This window comes from Papaver somniferum, chromosome 5 (assembly GCF_003573695.1).
Source record: "Papaver somniferum cultivar HN1 chromosome 5, ASM357369v1, whole genome shotgun sequence".
Lineage (NCBI taxonomy): Eukaryota > Viridiplantae > Streptophyta > Magnoliopsida > Ranunculales > Papaveraceae > Papaver > Papaver somniferum.
In genome coordinates, this window is record NC_039362.1 from 134,849,437 (window position 1) to 134,865,554 (window position 16,118).

Below are 16,118 nucleotides of genomic sequence, written 5' to 3' on the forward strand. Positions count from 1 at the left end.
CTACCGGTAGGAATGTATCACAATCAACGTTCTGGCAGAAAGTTTTTTAAATGTTCGTTGCTGAAACGATGAACATTAATAGGAGTGATTGTCACGGATTAACGCATCGTTTTAGTGTAATTAGTTGTAATGTATCGAGGTTCATCTCTCAACTAATGGAGAATCACAAAAATAAGCTCGACGGTGAATCCGAAGTAGAACCCAGAACTCTAGCAATGTGGCCAGTATCTCACCACGGTCGTCCTTTCGAATTCCATGCTTGTTTCAACATTCTTAGGGTGCTCATAAAATACGATCCCTACATCGCCCTAGGAATTCTACCACCCGCCAAGAACTGACGCCGCCCATATAGTAGTTGTTTTAATCTGATATATTTCTTTTATTCTCATGTATGGTGTGGTTGTTCGATGCATTATGTTTTTATTTATGAAATTGATGGTGCAATGTTTAATGGAGGAAAAGTTTAAATTACTTGATATTGATGGTTTTAGATAATTGTAATAACACAAAATAAACAACAAATTAAATAACATAATACCATAATGAGTCTATTTGTCCTACAACTTCAATCAGCCCACTCCACCAAAAAAACACCTGGGACATTCCCAGAAATGCCTTCCATATGTGTCTTCCTCAGAAGAAGTCCGCAAATGCATAAAAGTCCTGCAACTGGGCTTTGGGCATGAACTGATTCACTGTGAACAATGTTTGTATTCGTGATCTCCATATCCACAATGCTTGCAGTGTAATAACTCCTTCTTCAATTTGGATTTAAGTTTGAAGTTTTTGCAGAGTGTTGCAATCTTTTCTTCTTCTTCTTTTTTAATCTTCATAGCATCATCTAGCATATGTGGTTCCTATGGACAATTGGGATCTTGACATTGCAAATACCTGAGCTTTTCCGGTTGTGATTCAATCACCATTCTGATGCGTGAACAATCTTCCCGCGGACACTTTTGAATACATCCAAGGACATTGCATAAGACTGTGGTTATCCATGAAACATAATGGAAAAACCTCTTTTGCTTCGACACATAATATTTTCTTCGCTTTGCCTTTAGAAACACATGGTGGATGATGACAAAGAAATCGGTTGGTTTGGTTTAGAATAAAACCTAGTGATCAATTTGATCAAAATAGTGTAGGAATCTAGAGTTTAATAAGAGGAACATGTCATCAATATATTGGGTTCAAATTTATTATCATTTGGACTCTAATTTTTTTTGGGTCCAATCTTGCATGGATAGTGCACAACTGTACATATAAAATTATCCATGGGTCCTCCCTCATTTCTAGGTTAGCTAACCCGAGAAAAATCATTGTATTATGCTAATCAATAAAACACCTCTCACCAAGGGGATCCAAACGTGGATGTAAACATATTCACCGAACCACGTTGATCTCGTGCCACCTTTATTTATCTTCTATTCGTTTTCTAACCCTGATTTCATATCATCATTATCAAATGAATCGTGTTTTATGCCTAAAAGTAATTTTTGGTACAAATACCGATGTACAATATCTGTATATATAATAGTATAACTAAGTATCGGTACCGATACCCGTTATGGTGAACCATGTATTGGTGGGTTGAATTTTCACCATTTTTATCTCACTCCATTGGAACCGCGAAATTCAATCATGATCGTATCTAAAATAAGTTGTGGTTATGATGCTCCTTGACAAAAACTGATCAAATAACGCACAGGTTCACGAAAATAAAGGATTTCAAAAGTGAGTATGAAATGTAACAGTAGGAAAAAAAGAAGAAGAAACATAATAATGATACAAAACATATATTAATAACCTCCACATATTAATAACCTATGTATGCCGATACAAAACGTAATCGCGACTTGTAAAATTGATTTATAAAATCTTACAGTTTCAACCTCCTTATATTAACAACCTCTATATATATATATTGATAACTTTATTCGTTACCAAGAAAAGAATATTAATATTACGGAGGTTCTAATGTATTTTTTTGTTCGGATGACGTTGAAAATGGCAAAATACAAATAATTCAATTAATTTGGGACGGAGGAAGTATTACGGACGTAATGTATTTGTTAGTATTTTGTTTGGGGGCGATGTGACGTTGAGAATGGCAAAACATGGGCGAAGACCTCACCCTCGCAGCTTCAGCAGCCCAGTGAGGAACGGTTTTAAGTGCTGCGTTGTAAGGGGCAACTAAGTAATTTTGAAAGTTCATCTTCCATGGTTTAGATCTACGGCTACTTTACTCTCTATCTCCTGGTAGACTTATCCTCTTCATTTCTTCCTCCTTCTCACTCTGAAATGGAGAAAACCATACAAACCCCAGCCAGATGAATACTCCAGTGGATTACTCGATCCCAACGTACGCCAATCAAATCACAAAAACCAGCTGCAAAGGATAAATATGCTTGTAAATGAATGATAGTCAAAAATTATCAGTAAAATAAAGATGATATTGAAGAAGAAGAAGATGTAAGAAGACAAGTACAGATCGTTTGACTGGACATAGAAATACAATTGAATTTAATTTAAATCTGTGTTTACGAAGAAGATGGTGTGAGATGTGATGAATTTTAAGCTGAATCTATAGTTTAATTGATATTGTCAAGATGCTCCACTTAAAAGACTACTGATTTTTTGGTTTTTCAGGTATGAATTTGATTTGTGGTGGTGATTTTTTAAATGTATGTTGATGTGAATTTTGATTTTAAGATGTTTCTGGTAATGCAATTTTATGATGAAATCGGAGTAGACATTGGTTGATGAGCTTATGTGCTTGATTTGAATGTAGCCTATGTAGTAGAATGCGTTTGACCTAGCGAAAAAAAGTAAATGAGACTTAACATTTCAGACACTAAGTGTCAATTGTAAAAAGACATTTGATGCCAAACTGACTAGAAAGCACCAACCTGTGTGTGTAGGATTTGAGTGGCTCGTCTAATCTGAGGTCTTATCTGGAGTCTGAAGAGGAGATTTCTTAATGCTTGGTGCTCATCAGTGTTTAAGTGCATTTCTTTGCTTCATTGGGGACTGTTTTGTTCATCAAGACTAAACATATTTCAATGCCACATAATGATGTCAATTGCTTCTGCCATTGCCCAATTTATCTTTTTCACGTAACTGAAACACATGAATTTTGAGCTCTAGAAATGTCCCTGAACTTGAATTGGCATTCAGCTATATTTCTGTAGCGAGCTTAAGTAGGGCAACTGGTATTACGGAATAAAGTATTTTGCAACTCTAGGTTGGTCACTGGCGATACTAACTTTGATGATCTTAAAATTTGGTGCAGGGGAAGTATTTAAATACTTTGAATTGATGGTAGTGCATATTATGTGGCTCCTGAAGTATTTTGACGGTTACGGAGCAGAAGCTGATATCTGGAGTGTTGATGTGATACTGTACATTCTTCTTAGTGGAGTCCCAGCCACATGGCAGTGTCACGTCTTGGTTATGAATTATGTAATAGCGAACTTGAAACCAACACAGGGATTTCCAGTTTTGGCAGGGAATCAAATACTTAGCTTTTTTGTGTTGTTGAAAACGGTGCTCAAGTTGGTGCAAATATCTTATCTTATCTGGGAATCTTTTTAGACCAAGCAAGAGCACTTGATGAACTTATTCCACACTGGAAACAACAACAGGTCAGTGTACTCTTCTTCATACCATGTTTTGTACTGTATTCATTTAAAAAAAATTCCATGATTGTTAGGTGAAATTGTAAAATGTCATATATTACATATGAATGTAAGCTTAGGCCAGATTACAATCATTTATCCTAGGATCTCTACAGAATGGTCTTTTAAGCGTACTCGCCAAATAGCTCCTAAAGGTTGTAGAAGTTATCAATCAAAATCCCCCTAGATTTGCCCTTTTTTTGCCGCCACCCAATGAGACTTTTTTTTGGGGGTCCTTCTGTATCTTCAATCCTGGATCCACCACTGATCTTGGATGATATCATGTGGGCTTTCTTTTAAAAGTTCCCATATGGTGATATACACAAATAACTATGAGCATCACTTCTGTTTTATTTTTTTGGTGTTTAATTTCTGACATTTTTTTGGTGTTTAATTTCTGACACTGGCATTACCTTTTACCTTGTTTCTTCTAGTATTGTTGTTAAAGGAGTTGTTTGCAAGAAGAATGTTTCCAACCGGCGGATGACTTCAAAAATTGAGAAGCCTCGTTTTCTTATCCTTGGCGGAGCTCTTGAGTATCAACGGGTGTCTAATCATTTATCAAGTTTTGATACTCTACCGCAGCAGGTTGTTACCCTTTACGTTTTGCTATCATTCATCAGTTTAACTTATTGGATTGCGATTTTACATTATTAAATATCTTTTTCTTTCAGTTAGTTTTTATTTTGTTTGATCTTAGTATAATCCAGATGATGTAATAGTATATGTAAAAGATAAAATTTAAAATCAAACAAACCATTTCGTGATGGATTAGTCATATGGGCATGTATTCATACCTGTGTTGGAATTTGGATAGCGAGACACATGTTTAGATCCATATTTCATTGGTATGGACTGGGTTTTTCTTTGTTTCCTTGAATTTTTGTTCTTATTGTCTCACTTTTTTTTTATATAGGAAACAGATCATTTGAAGATGGCAGTAGCGAAGATAGTTGCTCATCATCCCAATGTCTTACTGGTAGAAATCAGTTCACGTTTCACTCAAGAATACCTCTTTGAAAAAAACATCTCTTGTTCTCAATATCAAGAGGCCTTTGTTAGAGCGCGTGTGGCACGCTGCACAGGTGCACAAATAGTTCCTTCAATTGATCATCTTTCCACTCAAAAGCCGGGTTATTGTGAAGCATTCCACGTGGAGAAGTTCCTTGAAGCACATGGAAGCGCTGGGCAGGGAGGAAAGAAATTGGTGAAGACACTTATGTTTTTTGAAGGGAGCCTCAAGCCATTTGGTTGTACTGTAAGTTCTGCAACTCATTACAGTTCACTTTTCTTAATTTATTGGAATATTGTCTGCGCCTTGTAGACTTCAGTGCAATCCATAACTTGAGCATAACACATCTAAAGTGCCTATACCCCTTAGTCACCAGTAACTCCTAGCGTATGAGCGTTTTTCAGTGAAAAGCGCATTTTTGCGTACCTCAGTGAGGAACGCGCTGGGAACGTGTTCCTAGCAAGGGAGGAACCTTGCTATAAATTTAACAATTAAGAAAGATATCGTGGATATATCAAAGAAGAAAAAAAGATCTATTTCTGTAAAGATATAGCAAGAAGATTTTCTAGATTTATTTTGTTCCTTTTTTAGATATATTTCTTCTAGCAACCGATAAATAAATATATAAATAACTTTTTCTCCTCCTTCTAACCTTTATGTATCATTAATATATCTATGAAATTTAATTTATATATGATTTATATTTTACGTTCCCGACACGTTCCCCGTTCCTCATTTTTGAGAATTTTACGTATTTTCGTTTCGGTACTCGCTCCCCTTCCCGTCCTCGTTCCCGTTCCTGGTGACTAAGCTGTACCCATCCGTTGGAATCTTTGATAGGGTATTCTCTTATTTAAATACTCCTATGTTTAAAGGGTAAATAAAGAATTTGGGTAAAAGGTAACTTTTCTTACGAGTTAAGAACAGTTTGGTACTATTTCACACTTGTCCACATTCACTCAGTTCTACCATTTTATACGATTGCAGGTTCAATAAGATGGTCGCTTGCTTTGGATATGCATCGATGGATGTTCACTCAGTATACCTTCCACCCTCAAAACTTGATTTCAGCTACGAAAATCCAGAATGGTTACAGATAGAGGTCAATCAGGAGTCTATTCAAATGTACGGAGGAGTCTGCAATTGGTGCAGAAAAGCTTGTATCAACAAACTCAAATTCCAAGCAAAGTGGTAAAGATTCTCCCAGTGATAAAAAGTGCAAGCTGGATGGAAACAGTGAGCAGGTGGATTCTTCACAGATCATAACACCACAGGGTCCAGGCCACATCTTTTATCAAGCTTAAGTTCAAATGCCCCGACCAATCCTTTGGAGACTGAAAATACATGTGGGAGGGCAATCTCAGAGGATCAGTTTCCGATTGTAGCGAACCTTGATGCAGCATGGACTAGTAAAAACATGCCAGGGAGTACGATACTGGAATTAACGGTGAAGTGGCAGCAGATTCATTAACCCAAGGCAAAACTCATATGAAGTTGTTAAAGTTGGAAAAGCGTTTCGAAGACCTGGGTATGGCTGAGGTCACTGAATCTCATCATCCCGTGAAAGGAGCAGATAACTCAGACGACAACAACACGGGTTGGATTAGGATGCCTCTGGGTGGTTTATGATTCATTGAATCTTCTTCAGTCGTTTCATTCTTTCGATGAAACAGAAGCCTCTGAATCGTTTAGAAATCTTGGGTCTATGGATAGTAGCATTTTATCCATGTCTGGTCCTTGGAGCTCTTTGATTCCAGTCCGCTCAAGGCGTTGCTTGTTAGAGTGGCATTCAGTGACAATGGTCCATTTGGAAGGTGAAGTATGTGCAAAGGGGTTTGAAGCCTTAAGGAGGACATCTGAGCTAGATTTCGTAAGGTCCCTGAATCTCAGGGTGGTAAGAGCAACACCTATTTTACTAAATCACTGGACGATCAGTTTATCATTAAAGGGTTAACGAAGAGAGAAATATGGTCATTTATCAAGTTTGCAGCAGCGTATTTGAAGTTTTTATCTGAATCGATCGCAACAAGATGCACAACTTTCCTGGCAAAGATTTTGGGGATCTACCAGGTATCTTATTCACTGTTTTTTATACGAAAATTGGACAAATAGCTCAATATCGACATCTCAGTATTTGAAGCTTAGAACATCGTAACAATCATTAAAATAGCATTCTAGGAGTCACAACACAGTGCATGTGGAAAAAGAAATACATCACTAGTAGAAACACCACTGTTGAGCTAGATGTAGAAAAACAAAGAACAATATACTACTACTACATTCTAGTAACAAGGACAATACGACATACATGATAGAAAAGGAAGCTTCGGTAGCTGGAAGTATTACTCATTTTCATTTCTTTGCTTGCAACTTTGTACTTTCAGGGGGGACTTGATTGGATTTCATGGTTCCCTGTTTCAGATTGAATGCACTCAGAGAACGCTGGACTGAAGCCCGGTGATCCGTCTTGATGAAACCTTTCCTGTTGCGGTCCCTATCCAGAATACGATTCAGCAAATGATGAAGATCGTTCTCCTTGGGCCTGGTAATAATGCATTCCCCTGGTACCTTGACAGTATTAGCGAGGAAGTCTGGGCATAGTTGAAAAGCTGAAGTGATTCCAGTTCCAACGGCCATTCGAATTGGTTATCTGTGCCTGAATCCTCTGCATTATCTTTTGATACAACACTAGATATTTCTTCTCATACAAATCCAATTTTACTAGTGCTTCCATGTCATGAATGTGAGGTCTTAGTCTTTTATCCATCAAGATCTTAATGACAAATCTGTTATCTGTTGTAATGGTAACCAATCTCTTGACTTGCTCTTTCTACTGCTAACAACTCATAAAAGTCAATATCTTCATTTGGGTCATCTGTGACCATCGTTTCTCCGGGGCTCCATCGAGGAATTTCGGACTATGAAGCCACCTCCAGCCCTAGGAGGTGCTTTTTGAGTTTTTTTCTTAGCAGCATCTGTAGGAGTTGCATCTTTCTTGACTAGTGCCGCATCCGAACACAATCTAAACCAATTCTTGTAAGGTGGCCTGTGTGTAACGATGTATTTCTGTTTACTAGGTGTTACTATTGGTGGAATCGGAATCCAATATGGGGGTTTTGTGAGATTCATCTTCTCAAAGACATAACGTGAGAAGCGAAAATTTTCACCAAATAATGGTTTGGACCCTGTGAGAACCCTAATGGGCTTACTGTTCTTACGTAGGTATAGACAACTAGTTTCTTTGGAATGATTTTTTAGGGACCATGGTTTTATTAGGTGACCTTCCCTATAGTGATAAGGGGTGTCCTAAAACGTTGAAATGACTAACCTACCCTTAACCTAATTTAATTTAAAACCAACCTAATAACCACCTATATATATATAACCACCACCTCCTCCCACCACCACCGCCCACCACCGCCGATTACCACCACCACCACCTCCGATTATCACCACCGATTACCACCACCACCTCCTCCCACCACCACCACCACCACCGCCTATTTAAGAAACGTAACAACATCAATGCAATCACAATTAAGTTCGGTTACATGATAATTTTATCGAGTATAAAAGACGCCAGCCGCAACCTGATTCTGCCATGGGACCACTCCGGAGGTATTTTCCAACAAACCCTTCGCTTTAATTTGATTTTGATTACTTCAATCGAATAGAAATCATCAAAATAGGGTTTTAACAGGAGTTACAGAGCCATGTTCGGTTAGGTCGATTTTCCAAAAAACCCTAGTTTACTAACCGAACTTCTTGAAAGTGAAGAACACGAAGAACAGTTCGGTTCTATTGGATTTAAAACTAAGTCACCGAACTCTCTGTTCGGTTGTTTCGCAAAAATTTTTAAAACTACAAAGTAACCGAACTCCACCCTTAGAACCGAAAAAAACAAATCCAGTCTAACCGAACAGTGTTGTTGTGGCCACTATCTTGAGTTCCAAAATAACCGAACTTAGCCAATAGAGTTCGGTTTTTTCGCAAATTTTTTTATAACTACAAGGTAACCGAACTTAGCCAATAGAGTTAGGTTGATTCGCAAAAAATATTTTTAACCGAACTCCTTGTATTAGAACAACAGAAGTCCATAAGTTCGGTTCCTTCGCAAAATAAGGATATCACCGAACTTTAGTTTACGAAAATAATGAGAAGTCCACAAGTTCGGTACGTTCGCAAAAATGTGAAGTTTTCTTTGTAACCGAACTCTACCTTAGAAACTTCGTAACCGAACTCTACCTAATTCGCCAAGAAATAAATTTCGTAGTAACCGAACGTTTGCCTAATTGCATATATGCATATATAAGCCCAGTTCGGTTGATTCGCAAAATATGTTGAAGTTTGCGAACCAACCGAACTTCTAACACTAGGTTACTTTTAACCTCCAGTTCGGTTGGGAACTTGGTTGCGTTGAAGTTTGCGAACTAACCGAACACAGAAGATGTACCCAAATAAATTGTTAAGTTCAAAGTTCGGTTACCTACCATTTTATCCTAGGTAACCGAATATTACACTGTACGACCAAAACCTCCATCAACGAGCGAGTTCGGTAACCTGCGTGTTTGGAAAACGTAACCGAACTACACTTTCAGGTGTGCTCGGTTACATGTTCTTGACATATGGTAACCGAACTGACCCAAATCTACATAAAAATTTTCATTTTTTTTTGAAAGTTTGGAGCAATTCAACCAACATTATCTAAGTTTGAAGCACACCTGGGTTCCCAAATACCCTTCCTCCGGTTGTGGTTGGTAAAATCCATCGTTTTTCTTCTTCATCTTCTCTAACTTTACTCTCTTAATAATTCTACTTCTTTAAAAAAAAAACCATCTGATTTTTTAATCTCACTAATTATCTTTAATTTAATCATCTCATTAATCATTACACTAACTAATCATCACCCAAAATTAATCAGGAGGGTAATTTAGGTATTAATATAAATATCCAGATAAGGGGTGACCTAGATTTACTTCTAATGTCTTTACCCAAAATAAAATCATGGTCCCAAAAAAAACCATGGTCCCCAAAAAATCGTTCTTTCTTTGGGCGGCGAAGCAGAAGAAAACAACTTTCTTGATAGTAATGAAAATAAAGATGATAACTTTCCGTCAGAAGCTATTTATAGAATAGATGATGCTGAAATTTATGTCCAATTTTACTTGGTTTCTGGTTCGGTTGTGTTTTTTCCTTTCCTTGTGATTTTTAGAAACTTTGGTAGAATACAATTTTAGGATACATTCCTACATCCGGCGACGGGACTGACTCAATGCTCTATACATTCTTCAATTTTAGAGTAAAATTTTATCCAGGAAATTCAATGTCCTATATTGGTTATTGAATATACGGATATTGCCCCATCTGTTTGTTTGTTTGAGCTGTACAAATATCAAAACTTTTATGCATGGGACGCTTTTGAATTTGTTGCCAATGCTGCATAGGCTAACAAATGCTTGTTTTTGTGTCATCTATTTTTTATTTTTTTTTGGTTTTTGAGGTATCACTCCTTTCAGCCTTTTAAGTGTTGGATTCAAGAGCATTTTTGGATTTGTTTGTTACTTATAGTCTATATAGATAATTATGTTCCAAGTACGAGGAGGTTTTCACGATGATTTTCATAAATTAATTTTGGATTGGTCTAAATTTTACAGGATGTGAGGATGAGGAAGAGAAATTTCGATGAATCCAATGCTCTTTATACCACTCTAGAGGAGGAGCTGAAGAAGAAATTTCTTTCTTCAAACGCCCCAAAGGACTTGGATGCAAATGGTCAGAGGAAGTGGTGTCATGACATTCGCTGGATGAAAAGGAGCCTACCACACAAATCCTTGGAACTCATTAATGCAAGTTAGAGGTGACCTAGAAAATGTTTACTATGCATTTTTAATTGTACAACGGAAATTTGTTTCGGAATATATATCTTTCTGGTTCTTTAGATTTCGACTAATCTTGTGGTTTTCTTGAAAATTAAGGTTTCTAAGGTTTGACTAGTTTGGGGTGTGTGCTGTTTATGTCGTTTTGCAGGCGTCTAGGATAGCTTCAATTGATTTGAAGAAGCTTAAAGATGGTGGTCTATGCAAGTTGAATCTGTTGCATACTCTCCTTGGAAAGAATTACTTCATGCACAAAGAAATTGCTGAAGCTAAAGTTGATAAGATCATTGAAGCAGAGTCGAAGCTGGTTCCATTGGGGTTTACTAGTGCCACTCCACTTCATGCAGAAAAGCAAGAGATCATTCAGATAACATCAGGATCAGGAGAACTCGATAATTGGTTTATTTACTAGGCAATACAGTAGATCATTACTGTAGAAAGATCGTAGTGTTTTGATTTTTATTTTTTTTTGAGAACTCACATGGTTAATTTGACTTGAGGGATCGAGACTGGTTCTATTACTGAATTTTTTCTCCAGAAAGGCTCAGTTGTTGGGTCACTCTTTATGCGCCACTTGTCCAGTAGTGAAGTAGAGTAGTTTAAAGGGACTTTTTTCTGTTCAATGCTGATTAATACAATCATTTGTATTTGTGATTCATGAAGGGGGTGCTGAAGGAAAAGCAATGTACATTGATACCAAGGGAACTTCCAGGCCACAAAAACTTGTAGTTTACGGACATGTATTTGTGGTCATTTTAGCTTAACATAAACCATGGCTTAGTTATGCTGAATTGCTGATGCTAGTAGGTTTATACTTAATGATGCTGATGTTTTGGAGAATGTGGCGTATGCTAGAGCCTGCCTATATCACTAAGCATCAGTCAAAACTTCTTCTTGAAGCAGCTCGGATGATGGTAGAGACGAGGTATGCTACTCTTTTGTATAGGATCGCATTCTCGTGATTTTTCTGAACAATAATGTAGAACAACAGTTGGAATATTTCAGGATTCACACTTGAGACAAATTAGGGTGAGACAAACTTGATAGATTCTTTAGGAATGGGATTACCCCCAAAACTGAAATTTGGATTGCATTGTTGGTCGGATGCAATGGAGTCTGATTACGGGGAAAACAACTGTAAAAAGGCTAACATGCCCTTTCAAGACTAACATTTCCAGTTAGAATTTAACACTCATAAATATTCAATTCAATTTGTGATTTAATCCAATTGGTTGGGATTTTAGAATCAATTGGATTTTCTGAAACCTTCTCCTGTATCTGTACTGTAACCTATTGAAACTTAATTGAGGAGGTTAAAGATCAAATACCACATCGCTGATTTTCAACTTATTGGCGGACGTTAAAGTCATAATTTAAAGTAGATCCATGATTTGTGACCACAAATCATAGTTTGTTTCATCAAGAACAATCCCAGACTTGAATACTGCACCTTCATATTGAACGATAATAGGAGCAAATTTGTTTTCCATCTGCCCTTTTTGTTTTGATTTATTTTGGTATAATTCTGAATCACTACCCATGATTCAAGAACCCTAGCTCATAGATACCATCTTCATAAATATAGGATCAAGAAGAAGATAATTCAGATTATGATAATCTTATCAATTCTGGTTACACAGCACATGAATATATAGAGCCCAATATTATGATAAAGAAAAGATCCTATATACTAGGAAACAATATATTATCCTTAAATAAGGATATATATTAACATTTCTTTGCTACTGAGGCTGGCATTGAGAAGACAGACATCATGTATATAGCTAAAGTACTCAAGACAAACTGAATTAGGACTAACCTTCCTCCATAAGTGAGACAAATCCTTTGCCAGCTTTGTAGATTCTTTTCTGTTCTTTCTATAATGGGAGCCCAATGAACCTTGCTTCTGTAAAGAGATCCTGCTGGCATTCCTAAATAAGTTAAAGGTAGTTGTTCTTGTGAGCACCCCATTGTTGCAGAAATTATATCTTGAGATGATGGATTCCCTATGCCAAATGCCCGACTATTTAAGGGGTTAACACTCAATCCATAAACCAACTCAAAACATATGAAAACAGCTCTAATATTATGGATATGTTCGGGCGAGTCTGTTGTGAAGATCACCATATCATCCGCAAACAAAAGATGAGTCACTGCTGTTCCGTGAGTTATTATCTTGAACCCTTCAATCATTCTCTGGGACTCAAGTTTCATAATCATTTTACTGAACCCTTCCATAACTATAGTGAACATAAAGGGAGGTATAGCATCGCCTTGTCGCAACCCCCTTGTACTTATGAAGAGCTCACCTGGTGACCCGTTGATCAGTATGGAGAAATGAGCTGCAGAAATACATGAGAATATCCATCTTCTCCACTTGTTCCCGAACCCCATCTTTTCCATGACTTGATCCAGATAATGCCAATTGACCTTATCATAGGCCTTCTCTACATCCATCTTAAAAATCCAGCCGTTAGTACTCTCTCTAATCTTCGAATCAATGCTCTCGTTGGCGAGCAATATACTATCCACAATCTGTCTTTCTGCCACAAAAGCACTTTGAGTATCTGAAATAATCTTAGGGAGAACCTTCTTCAATCTTGTTGACAACACTTTAGTGATTGTTTTATAAGAAATGTTGATGAGACTAATTGGTCTAAAATCCTTCACATCTTCCACATTCTCTCTTTTCGGAATAAGAGAAATGAAAGTGTTATTTGCTCTTCAGTCTAAGAAGCCGGTGTCCACGAAATGATTGACCATCCTCATGAAATCCTCTCTAATAACCTCCCAAAAAAACACATAAAACTCTATAGGAAAACCATCTGGTCCCGGAGCCTTATTAGAATCCATATCTGCCATTGCTTGTTTAACTTCCTCTTCCGTAATCCTTACTTCCAAGTCTGTTCTTTCTTCCATGGTGATAGACTGAAACTCCAAATCTTCAATAAAAGGTCTGTTGGTGTAGTTTTCTTTATAGAGATTTACATAGAATTGTTGAATGTGATTTGCTATTACTGGTTGTACTTCCGTTAGTTCCCCATCCACTCTAATGCACCCAATTGTGTTCAGCCTTCTTCTGTTGTTAGCCCATCTGTTAAAGAAAGAAGTGTTCTGGTCTCCCTCCATTATCCATTTATTTTTAGTTTTTTGCTTCATTCTAATGCTCTCCAGTTTTGCCCACTTCAGATATTCTGTCTTCTTATTCACCCTTTCGATTCTATCTTCTGTTGTCGATAAACCAAGTGACTCCCTCTCATCAAGCACCTTAATTTGTACTAAGATTTCATCTCTAATCTTATCTACTCTTCCAAACGTATGCTTGTTCCAATCTCCCAACAATCGTTTCACAGCTTGTAACTTTTTGCAGAATATGTAGCCTGGATTCCCTGTGTAGTGTTGCTCCTGCCACCGTTATTGCATTTTCTCTTTAATGGTTTTGTCTTTAAGCCACATTAGCTCAAATCCTTTAGGCCTAGGACCATTGTTTATTGCTGATGTTGAGAGTTGAATAGGAGTATGATCAGAAATTGGGCGAGGTTTCGCAATTTGATGGGATCTGGATAATACTCATCCCACTTATTGTTAATAATCAGCCTATCAATACGGCTACAAGTAGGAAACTCCTGAAAATTGGACCAAGTGTACTTTGCCCCAGTAAGTGGTAAGTCTACCAGATTCCAATTGTTGATGAACCTGTTAAACTCATTTATTTCTTTAGTAATACGATTACCTCTATTTCTGTCTTCCACTAACCTGGTTGCGTTGAAATCTCCTCCAATAACACCAGGCATATCCCACAGAGACATGACATCCCCAAGTTCTCTCCAAAGCTTTCTTCTTTCCTTCCTTTCTTGAGGACCATAAACCAATGCAACAAAACACTCAGACTGATTGGTTCTTGATCTAAAAGCACAAGCAATGGTGTGACTGGCCTCCAGAGTGTCAAAAACTTCTAACTTGTTTTTATCCCAAAGAATACACATGCCCCCTGATGCTCCTTGAGAAGGAAAATAATGATAGCCCACATCTTGCCTACTCCATATCTCCCTTACCAGTTGATCTGTGATGATTTCTAACTTTGTTTCTTGGAGCAAGACTACATCTGGCCGCCACTTTAAGAGAACTGAATTAAGCACTACTCGTTTATTGACGTCTCCCAAACCCCTTAAATTCCACGAAATAATGTTGCGTATCATTTTAACTTACTTGCCCTGGCCTTTTTCCTTCTCTCATCCTTGGTACTTGATGGCTCAATTTGTTGTAGCGATGATGATATTCTTTATAGTTCTCTGTTATTCTTACCATCATTTCCCTTCGGGGTTGTAGAAGTAGTGTCTTGCCCGTCTTTGTCACTTTCTTCATGCTTTTCAGCGAGAAGAAGCTTTACCCCCTCTAAAGAATCATCTGAAGTCCCTCCCACTTTTTCTCCAGATCTCGTTTGAAGAGGCCTAGGCGTTGTTGTAATGACTTTCGAAATTCTATCTTCAAAGAAGGATTGTTGACCTGCAGCTGGTAGACTCATGATGGAAGCGACTGATGCTACTGCTCTATGCATTGCTTGTTTATGATAGTCGAAAAAACTTTGTTGTTGTATCGTTTTGTTTGGTTCAACTTCCTTCATAGTGATAAGGGGTGTCCTAAAACGTTGAAATGACTAACCTACCCTTAACCTAATTTAATTTAAAACCAAACCTAATAACCACCTATATATATAACCACCACCTCCTCCCACCACCACCTTAACCTAATTTAATTTAAAACCAACCTAATAACCACCTATATATATAACCACCACCTCCTCCCACCACCACCGCCGATTACCACCAATACCACCACCTCCGATTATCACCACCACCAACCACCGATTACCACCACCACCCACCACCGCCGATTACCACCACCACCACCTACGATTATCACCACCACCAACCACCGATACCATCACCACCTCCTCCCACCACCACCACCACCGCCTATTTATGAAATGTAACAACATCAATGCAATCACAATTAAGTTCTGTTACATGATATTTTTATCGAGTATAAAAGACGCCAGCCGCAGCCTGATTCTGCCATGGGACCACTCCGGAGGTATTTTCCAACAAACCCTTCACTTTAATTTGATTTTGATTGCTTCAACCGAATAGAAATCATCAAAATAGGGTTTTAATAGGAGTTACAGAGCCATGTTCGGTTAGGCCGATTTTCCAAAAAATCCTAGTTTACTAACCGAACTTCTTGAAAATGAAGAATACGAAGAACAGTTCGATTCTATTGGATTTAAAACCAAGTCACCGAACTCTCTGTTCGGTTGTTTCACAAAAATTTTTAAAACTAAGAAGTAACCGAACTCCACCTTTAGAACCGAAAAAAAAAAAACAAATCCATTCTAACCGAACTGTGTTGTTGTGGCCACTATGTTGAGTTCCAAAATAACCGAACTTATCCAATAGAGTTCGGTTTTTTCGTAATTTTTTTTTTAAAACTACAAAGTAACCGAACTTAGCCAGTAGACGCTGGAACTTCACATTTTTTTGTTTTTTATGTTCG

At 37.6% G+C, this 16,118-nt stretch overlaps 2 protein-coding genes and 1 pseudogene across 7 annotated transcripts; 2 read left to right on the plus strand and 1 right to left on the minus strand.

The window, feature by feature from the left end:
* Positions 1-2,249: 2,249 nt before the first annotated feature.
* LOC113282807 (1-phosphatidylinositol-3-phosphate 5-kinase FAB1A-like) lies at positions 2,250-7,563 on the plus strand. 6 transcript variants are annotated; one of them, XM_026531907.1, is made up of 6 exons: positions 2,257-2,649; positions 3,293-3,644; positions 4,112-4,265; positions 4,594-4,935; positions 5,677-6,759; positions 7,074-7,563. In XM_026531907.1, the coding sequence occupies exons 2-5, from the start codon at positions 3,613-3,615 to the stop codon at positions 5,683-5,685; spliced, it is 537 nt and encodes a 178-aa protein (XP_026387692.1). In that variant the 5' UTR covers positions 2,257-2,649; positions 3,293-3,612; the 3' UTR covers positions 5,686-6,759; positions 7,074-7,563. The 6 variants fall into 6 exon arrangements, with proteins under 6 accessions (XP_026387694.1, XP_026387689.1, XP_026387691.1 ...); XM_026531908.1 differs by having other exon boundaries at positions 7,111-7,563; XM_026531904.1 differs by lacking the exons at positions 5,677-6,759; positions 7,074-7,563 and adding an exon at positions 2,922-3,005 and having other exon boundaries at positions 2,255-2,649; positions 4,594-5,660.
* On the plus strand, positions 5,714-11,527 carry LOC113279638 (annotated as a pseudogene).
* A 766-nt stretch (positions 11,528-12,293) lies between these two features.
* LOC113279639 lies at positions 12,294-13,022 on the minus strand. Its single transcript, XM_026528314.1, has one exon. It carries the CDS (start codon positions 13,020-13,022, stop codon positions 12,294-12,296), a length of 729 nt encoding a protein of 242 aa, XP_026384099.1.
* Positions 13,023-16,118: the final 3,096 nt, after the last annotated feature.